Source organism: Amblyraja radiata, chromosome 4, assembly GCF_010909765.2.
Source record: "Amblyraja radiata isolate CabotCenter1 chromosome 4, sAmbRad1.1.pri, whole genome shotgun sequence".
Classification (NCBI taxonomy): domain Eukaryota; kingdom Metazoa; phylum Chordata; class Chondrichthyes; order Rajiformes; family Rajidae; genus Amblyraja; species Amblyraja radiata.
The window spans coordinates 51,021,057-51,029,755 of record NC_045959.1 but is presented as its reverse complement, the minus strand read 5'-3'; the positions used below and the strand labels follow the sequence as shown (position 1 = coordinate 51,029,755).

Below are 8,699 nucleotides of genomic sequence, written 5' to 3'. Positions count from 1 at the left end.
CACAATAAGCACATTTTTAGAGTCATTTATCCTGCAAATGAATTTATACATGTGGTGTCTTAGGATAGCTTCTAAAGTACTGACTCCTGCAGCCACAAACGTATTACTGGCACTACACCATCTTGGTTGCCTTAGCAGTGTTCTCATGGCATTGTTATATGCCACCTTTAGTCTCTGCAAACTTGTCTTTAAATAGTTCGACCACAGGTGCGCAGTGTAGAGTGGTGTGCAGTATGCTCTAAATAGCGACATCTTCACCACACCTGCACACGCACCAAATTTACGCAAGAGAATATTCGCCTGTGCATACAGCATGCGTCGTTGCTATAAATATCCTCATCATCTGTCATTTGTTCTATAATAATATGCCCTAGATATTTTACCTTATTACAGACACTGAGATTATTGTCAGACAATTTAAAATCAGGATATTTTAGACATTTATCCTCTTTGGTTCTACAGATCATAACAGCACTCTTACTAGCATTATATTTAATGTCATGTTCCACACCATACACAGAACATATAGTAAGGAGCTGCTGGAGACCAGCGCTAGATGGACTAAAGACCACAAGATCATCTGCATACATAATATGGTTCACTAAAATATTACCAATCATGCACCGAGTGTTACAGGCTTTCAATTGTTTAGACAGATCATCAATATATAGATTAAAAAGGACTGGGGACAAAATTCCCCCTTGTCTAACACCATTGCTAACCCCAAATGGGGCTGAGACCCTATTACCCCATTTTATTTGCATATTCTGGTGGGCATACCAGTAGGCCAGAATTCTAACAATGTATTCAGGCACCCCTCTTTGACTCATTTTAACAAATTGCTTTCTGTGATTAACACGGTCAAAGGCTTTGGAAGCATCAATAAAGCACATAAGGATTGAAGAGATTTTGCCTCTATATTTGTTTACAATCTCCTTTAGGGCATATATGCATGTCAGTGCCATGTTTAGCTTTAAAGCCAAACTGGTTATTAACAAACTCATTTATTCTATCCAGCAGAACTCTTTCTAAAACTTTTGACAATATGCTGGCTAAAGCTATGGGCCTGTAATTATTTAGGCTGCCTACTTTACCAGCTTTGTCCTTAATGACCGGCACTAACAGGACAGACAACATTGAGTCTGGTAACAAGCCATGAATCATAAAGCCAGTAAAACAAATAGCTAGGAGAGGAGCTATCCTCATACTCGCATACTTAAGATGTTCAGCAGAGATATGATCCAAGCCACTTGCTTTGTTTAAGAAGGAACTGCAGATGCTGGAAAATCGAAGGTACACAAAAAAGCTGGAAAACTCAGCGGGTGCAGCAGCATCTATGGAGCGAAGGAAATAGGCAACGTTTCGGGCCGAAACCCTTCTTCAGACTGATCGGGGGTGGGGGGGGGGGGGGGGCCGGGGACAAGAAAGGAAAAAGGAGGAGGAGCCCAAAGGCTGGGGGATGGGAGGAGACAGCAGGGGGACTAATGAAGGGGAGGAGACAGCTAGGACTAACAATATTGGGAGAATTCGATGTTCATGCCCCCAGGATGCAGACTCCCCAAGCGGAATATGAGGTGCTGTTCCTCCAATTTCCGGTGTTGCTCGCTGTGGCCATGGAAGAGACCCAGGACAGAGAGGTCGGAGACGGAGTGGGAGGGGGAGTTGAAGTGCTGAGCCACCGGGAGGTCAGCTTGGTTATTGCGGACCGAGCAGAGGTGTTCGGCGAAACGATCGCCCAACCTCCGCTTGGTCTCACCGATATAGATCTGCTGACATCTAGAGCAGCGGATGCAATAGATGAGGTTGGAGGAGATGCAGGTAAACCTCTGTCGCACCTGGAACGACTGCTTGGGTCCTTGAACGGAGTCGAGGGGGGAGGTAAATGGACAAGTGTTGCATCTCTTGCGGTTGCAAGGGAAAGTGCCCGGGGAGGGGGTGGTACGAGAGGGAAGGGAAGAATTGACAAGGGAGTTATGGAGGGAGCGGTCTTTGCGGAAGGCAGATATGGGGGGAGATGGGAAGATGTGGCGAGTGGTGGGGTCACGTTGGAGGTGGCGAAACTGACGGACTTGTTGTATGTACGTTGGAGGTGGCGAAACCACTTGCTTTGTTGTTGGACAGCTTGTTCATGGCATGATACACCTCATGTGACATAATCACCATCGAGTCATTACTCTCAATATTGTCCACCCTATACAAGTCACCTTGGACACAGTTGAATAAAGTGCTATAATGTTGTCGCCATAACTCTGCGATATTAGCTGTTCCGGAGATTCCATCTACAGTACATGGTAGAGATGTTTTGCAACTGCTAAGAGCTCTCACTTCCTTCCAAAAATCTGTAACATTGTTACTTAGCAGCTTCTTAGCCATGGAATCAGCCCTCATAGCTTGCTCATTTTTACAGATGAAGTGAACAGCATACTTATACCTTGCATTAGTGAGCTTCTTGTGCTCAAACACAGGCCCCTGTCTGGGTCTACCTGCCATAGCCCATGATTTGGTGGCTTCACGGGCTTCAGTATGGTACTCAGCTACATACTTATTCCAGCCAGGTCTGATGTTATGTGTCTCATTTTTATGCTTGCAGTAGGGCTTACTGCCTACATATAAGGCGCTTACTATATCATTATACATGGAGCAGATATCTCTCCTATGCTTCATATCTTTACAATGAACATTATTACATATTATTGCATCTTTAGGTAGATGAATATTGCTTAAGGATTTATCTGTATTGTCTATTGTCTATTGTCTATTGTCTACTGAGATCAGGATTCAGTGAAAATTGTTTTAAAGTTAGAGAAACAAGGAACTGCAGATGCTGGTTGAAGTAGGTTCCCGGCCCTGAGTTAGTTTACTTTAGAGGTGCAGAGTGGGAACAGGCCCTTCAACCCACTGATTCCGAGCCGACCATCAATCATCCGCACACTAGTTCTACGTTATCCCAGTTTCACATCCTACACACTAGGGACAATTTACAGAAACCAATTAACCTACAAACCCACATGACTTTGGAGTGTGGGAGGAAGCCCAAGCATCCGGAGAAAACCCACACGGTCACAGGGAGAACGTACAAACTCCGTACAGACAGCACCCGTAGTCGGGATCGAAGCCGGGACTCTGGCGCTGCACGGGGACAGGCCCTTTGGCCCACAATATCTATGCCAAATGTGATGCCAGGATCTATCTCATCTGCCTGCACGTGATCCATACCCCTATATTCCCATTTAAAAGCCTCTTCAACACCACTATCATAGGCGAGTGTGCAACTACATGGCGTATGTTGCAGGTGAGAGGGGAAAGAATGAAAATAAACCTGATTTAATAGAGAACCCTTTTACTCGGTGCATATATGGAACATAGGGCGGGTGCAATTACAGTTAATGAAACATTTGGACAGGTACATGGATAGCAAACATGGCTTAGAGAGATATTGCCAAACGCAGGCAAATGAGATCAGCTTGGATGGTGTTGGGCTGAAGGTTTCCATCCTGAAACATTACCTATCCATGTTCTCCAGAGATGCTGCCTGAGCCGCTGAGTTACTCCAGCGCCTTGTGTTGCTCCTATATATGACTCTTTGGAGACTTTGTCGTTCCTGTTGTGACAATGTTGTCCACCAACAGAATGTTGCGGACTATGGCGGTGCTGGTGTGTATCAGTTGGTGTTTGACCGTGGCGTTATCCCAGACGGGGGTTTCCCAACCTTCCACCAGCCCGCCGGTGGACAGATCGATGCCCACCGGGAGGGTGGTCCTCTCCTCCGCCTCCAGAGCCTTGCCCACCGTCTCCTGGGGGTGGTAGCCCGCGTTCTGTGCCAGTGTCTTTGGAATGACGAGGATGGCATCGGCGAAAGCACGGAAGCCCAGCCTGGCCGCGCCCTTCACCTTGGGCTGGGCGTGGTTGGCCAGCCAGTTACCAATGCGTATCTCCACCGCCCCCGCCCCGGGCATGGCACACCCGTCCTCGAAGGTGTTCTTCACCGCCAACATGCCGCACCGCACGGCTTCCCGGAGCTGGCCGGTGACGTGCTGGTTGGGGCCTCTGATCACCACCGTCACCGAGCGGGGGTTGTGGCATCCTTCGATGAAGGTGTACGTGCTCTCCCCCATGGTCTGCTGGTGCACCAGGCCGGCCTGGCCCAGGATCTCCGTGGTCAGCTCCACCACAGAGCTCACTGTCTGTCCACCGCAGGCCAGGGGCAACCTCTCCATGTCGCTCCTCTTGGTTCTCCTCAGAGCCACCACACCTTCCCTGGCGAGTGCCTCCAGTGCCAATGGGTCAATACCCTTCTGGTTGACCACCACAAAGCCCTTGCCCGAGGGGCCACACACCTCCCTCTTCAGCGCAAGGATCTTGTCCACCCTCTCTTGGGCAGTGCGTCTCTCCACCTTCGTGAAGCTCTCCCGATCCTCCACGCCCTTGTGGAAGCAGCTGGCGTTGTCCCTCGGCCTCTCGAGCTCCAACGCCATGTTGAGGCCGAGGATGAAGGCGTCCTCCACCCGCCTCCTCATGCCAGGGTGACGGGCACCGTGCTCCAGCACCAGCCCCTTGACCAGCGTTGTGTCCAACTCCATCCCCTGACTCATCTCCACCAGTCCCACCAGCCTCAGGTCCACGGGCTCCCTCCTGTGAGAGATGGCCATCACGGCCTCCACCACCAGCTGGGTCAGACCCTCGGCCAGCATTGGGCAGAGCTTGGTGCCAAGAGAGGTCCGTGCCACCTTCCACATGATGGAGTCCTCCTGGTCCTCCCACAACTCGTCCAGGCAACTGATGGCTTCCTCCTTGGCCGCCTCCAGCCCCTCCACGATGAGCCTGGGGTGGACACCCTCCGAGACGAGGATCTCAGCCCGCCTCAGCATCTCACCCACCAGCAGCACCACGGAGATGACGCCGTCACCCGCGGTGTCGCCCATAGTCACCGCCGCCTGGGCAACGAGGGAGGCGATGGGATGTTGCAACCGCATCTCCCGCAGGAGGACCCCTCCACTCTTGGTCATCCTCACCTCACCGGCCTCGGACACCAGCATCTTCACCGTGCCCCGCGGTCCCAGGCTGCTCTTCAGCAGCTCCTGCAAAGCCCTGGCCGCCGTGACGTTGATGGCGAGAGCCTCTTCTGCCGCTCGTCTCCGCCACATTGCCGTGGCTTCAGCACGGTGGCACTGACCGGTCACTTTATCCTGTGGCCAAGGCCAGGAGCTGGGGGAGTCATAGAGTCATAGCATCATAGTTATTGAGTTATAGAGTTATAGTCACAGAGTCACAGTTTATAGATTCATAGAGTCATATAACACGACCATGCTTCGGCCCAACTTGCCCACACCGAGCAACATGTCCCATCTACACTAGTCCCACCTGCCGACGTTTGGCCCATATCCCTCTAAACCTGTCCTATCCATGTAACTGTCTAATTGTTTCTTAAACGTTGTGATAGTACTACCTTAATTACCACCTCCGGCAGCTCGTTCCATACACCCATCACCTTTCGAGTGACCCCTCGTGTTCCTATTAAATCTTTAACCCTTCACCTTAAACCTCTGGTTCTCAATTCCCCAAACTCTGGTCAAGCGACTGTGCGTTTACCCGACCTATTCCTCTCATGATTTTGTACATCTCTATAAGTTCTTCCCTCATCTTCCTGCGCTCCAAGGAATAAGGGCATAGCCTGCTCAACCGCTCCCTATAGTTCAGGCCCTTTAGTCCTGGCAACATCCTCGTAAATCATCTCTGCATCTTTTCCAGCTTGACAATATATTTTCTATAACATTGTGCTTTAGAACTGAATACAATACTCTAAATGCGGTGGTAGACAAAAACGCTGGAGAAACCCAGCGGGTGATGCGGCACCTATGGAGCAAAGGAAATAGGCAACTTTACAGGTCGAGTTTCGAACCGAAACGTTGCCTATTTCCTTCTCTCCATAGATGCTGCCTCACCCATTGAGTTTCTCCAGCATTTTTGTCTACCTTCGATTTTCCAGCATCTGCAGTTCCTTCTTAAACACTCTAAATGCGGGGTCACCAACATGTGAGACCTGTTGCCAAGCCACGCATCTCTCTCATCTGCTACCAGCCCTGTTTTGTTCTGACCTTTTCCTACCTACCCTCCTTCTTTCATCCTGTAGATGGGTTCCAACCTGAAACATCACCTCGTCTTTTTCTCCAGAGGTGCTGCCTGACCTGCTGAGCTACTCCAGTATTTTGTGTCTATCTTCGATATGCATCAGCACAACCTTTCCTCAATGGCAGCAAGACAAAGGAGACAGTGATCGACTTCAGGAAGCGAAGCGGTGCACGTATCTTGGTTTGCATTGACGGCGTTAAGTAGAGATGGTTGCAAACTTTAACTTGCCAGGAGTAAATATCACCAGCAACTTGTCACAATGAAAAGCACAAACAATAATAAACTAAGCTAAACTAAAGTAAACTGAAGTTGGGGACTCCCACTAAATAGTTAAGAGGAAGGTTGTAGTGAGGGGAAATGTAGTTAGTTAAGAAGAAAGTACAGGACGATAGTGAAGGTTTAGTTTAGTTAGTTTAATCTTTTGTCACGTGTACCGTGGTACAGTGAAAAGCTTTTGTTGCATGCTAACCAGTCAGCAGAAAGACAAAACATGATTACAATGGAGCCATTTACAGTGTACAGATACATGATAAGGCAATAACATTTAGTGCAAGATAAAGCCAGCAGAGCCCGATCAAGGATAGTCCAAGGGTCATCAAAGAGCTAGATACTAGTTCAGTACTTCTCCCTAGTTGTGGTAGGCTAATTTAGTTGCCTGATGACAGCGGGAAAGAAACTGTTCCTGAACCTGGAGGTGTGCTTTTTCATACTTGTAAATAAACTAAACTAAAATAAAATAAACTTCTCCCGTCCAGTCCCGCGTGGTGTGAGCATAGCCGGCTACATACAGAGCACTATCACCTTCTTATCTTGTCTCCTTGCACCAAAAACAATTTGCAACGTTATTGCACTGGCTTTGCCGATGTACTCACTTGCTGCAACCCTGCCACAGCAGCAGCTCAAACTGTGCAACACAAGGAAGTAGTCTCAATAATGACTCACTCACACCCTCACAAGCAGGATAGGATATCGAGCATTGTCGCTGGCAACAGCGCACATGGAGGCTGGGATCTGAATCAGCAGCAGGCAGCATGGTATCAATTTATTATTGTCACCTGTGCCAAGATGCAGTGAGAAAGGACCGGCCCACCCTGGCCACTCCTCCCTCTTCTCCCTTATCCCATCCAGCAAGAGATACAGCAGTTAGAAGACGCATACCTCCAGATTTACCGACCTAATCTAATCGTGGTCTTGTACACCTGTATAATCAAGGACCAGTCTCACCCTCTTTTCCCCTCTCCCATCAGGCAAGAGGTACAGAGTTTGAAATAGTGTGACACACCTCCAGATTCAGGGACAGTTTCTCCCCAGCTGTCATCAGGCAACTAAACCATCAATTTCTTATCGAGTCCACATCACAAGATTAGAAATTGTTCAGCCAAAGCTGAGCACACTTCTTGGCATCTGCATACAATCGCGTCTTGCGCTTCTGGGTGGTGGTGGAAAGATTGGTGAAAACAGGGCCGCGACGTGAACGCTCTTTCCTTGACCCCCTCTCGCCAACTAAAGTGCGGTCCTGACCTCCCATCTACCTCATTGGAGACCTTTGAACTATCTTTAATCAAACTTTATTGGACCTCAATGTTATGTCTTGTACTAAATGCTGTAGCCTTTATCCTTTATCTGTGCACTGTGGATTGTAATCATATATAGACTTTTCTTTGAATGGATAGCACGCAAACAAAAGCATACACATGACAATAATAAAATAAACTAACCTAAACTATCCAGGCAAATCATATCGTCCATGAGTACATTCAAGCCATACACAATACTACAGGTAATGCAAAAAGTAAAGTACTAAATATTTTAAGTTTAGTTCCGTTTAGTTTACAGTTACAGCACGGAACAGGCTCTTCATCCCACTGAGTCCGCGCTGACCAGCGATCTCCATAGACTAGCACTATCCTACACACAATTTATAATTTTACCAAAACTAATTAATCTACAAACCTGTACATCTTTGGAGTGTGGGAGGAAACCAGAGCACCCGGAGAAAACCCACACAGGTCACGGGGAGAACTTACAAACTCCGTGCAGACAGCGCCCGTGGTCAGGATTGAACCCTGTCTCTGGCACTATAAAGCCGCAACTCCACTGCTGTGCCACTGTGCTGGCCCGGTAACATACAGTGCTACAGGATTATAGTTACAAATTACAGAGAAATTGTAGACAAAAGGGGAGCACAGAGATGCATCTGGTGGACCTGCTGCCTATCAGCGCCTGAGAACTAGGGTTGATCCTGATCTTGTGCTGTCTGTACAGAATTTGTATGTTCTCCCTGAGACCTCGTGGGTTTTCTCCGGGTGCTCCGGACTCATCCTAAAGACATGCGGGTTTGTAGGTTACTTGGCCCTCTGTAAATTGCTCCTAGCATGTAGGGAGTGGATGAGAAAGTGGGATAACGGAGAACGAATGTGAACGGGTGATAGGTGATCGGCATTGACCCTGTGGACCGAAGAGCCTGTTTCTATGCTGTATCTCTAAATTAAACTAAATACTAACATCTTAACTTTTCTCCTTGATAAAAGTTGGATCTAAAAGTCTATTCTCTCAGTGATTCCACAATA

The 8,699-nt window shown here is 48.3% G+C and overlaps 1 protein-coding gene across 1 annotated transcript; it reads right to left on the bottom strand.

Annotated features, from left to right (window-relative positions):
* Nucleotides 1–3,261: 3,261 nt before the first annotated feature.
* On the bottom strand, nucleotides 3,262–7,143 carry LOC116972082 (T-complex protein 1 subunit zeta-like). The gene is made up of 2 exons (XM_033019404.1): nucleotides 7,002–7,143; nucleotides 3,262–5,205 (listed from the first exon to the last, which is right to left on the bottom strand). Exon 2 carries the CDS (start codon nucleotides 5,142–5,144, stop codon nucleotides 3,570–3,572), a length of 1,575 nt encoding a protein of 524 aa, XP_032875295.1. The 5' UTR covers nucleotides 5,145–5,205; nucleotides 7,002–7,143; the 3' UTR covers nucleotides 3,262–3,569.
* Between the last annotated feature and the right edge of the window lie 1,556 nt (nucleotides 7,144–8,699).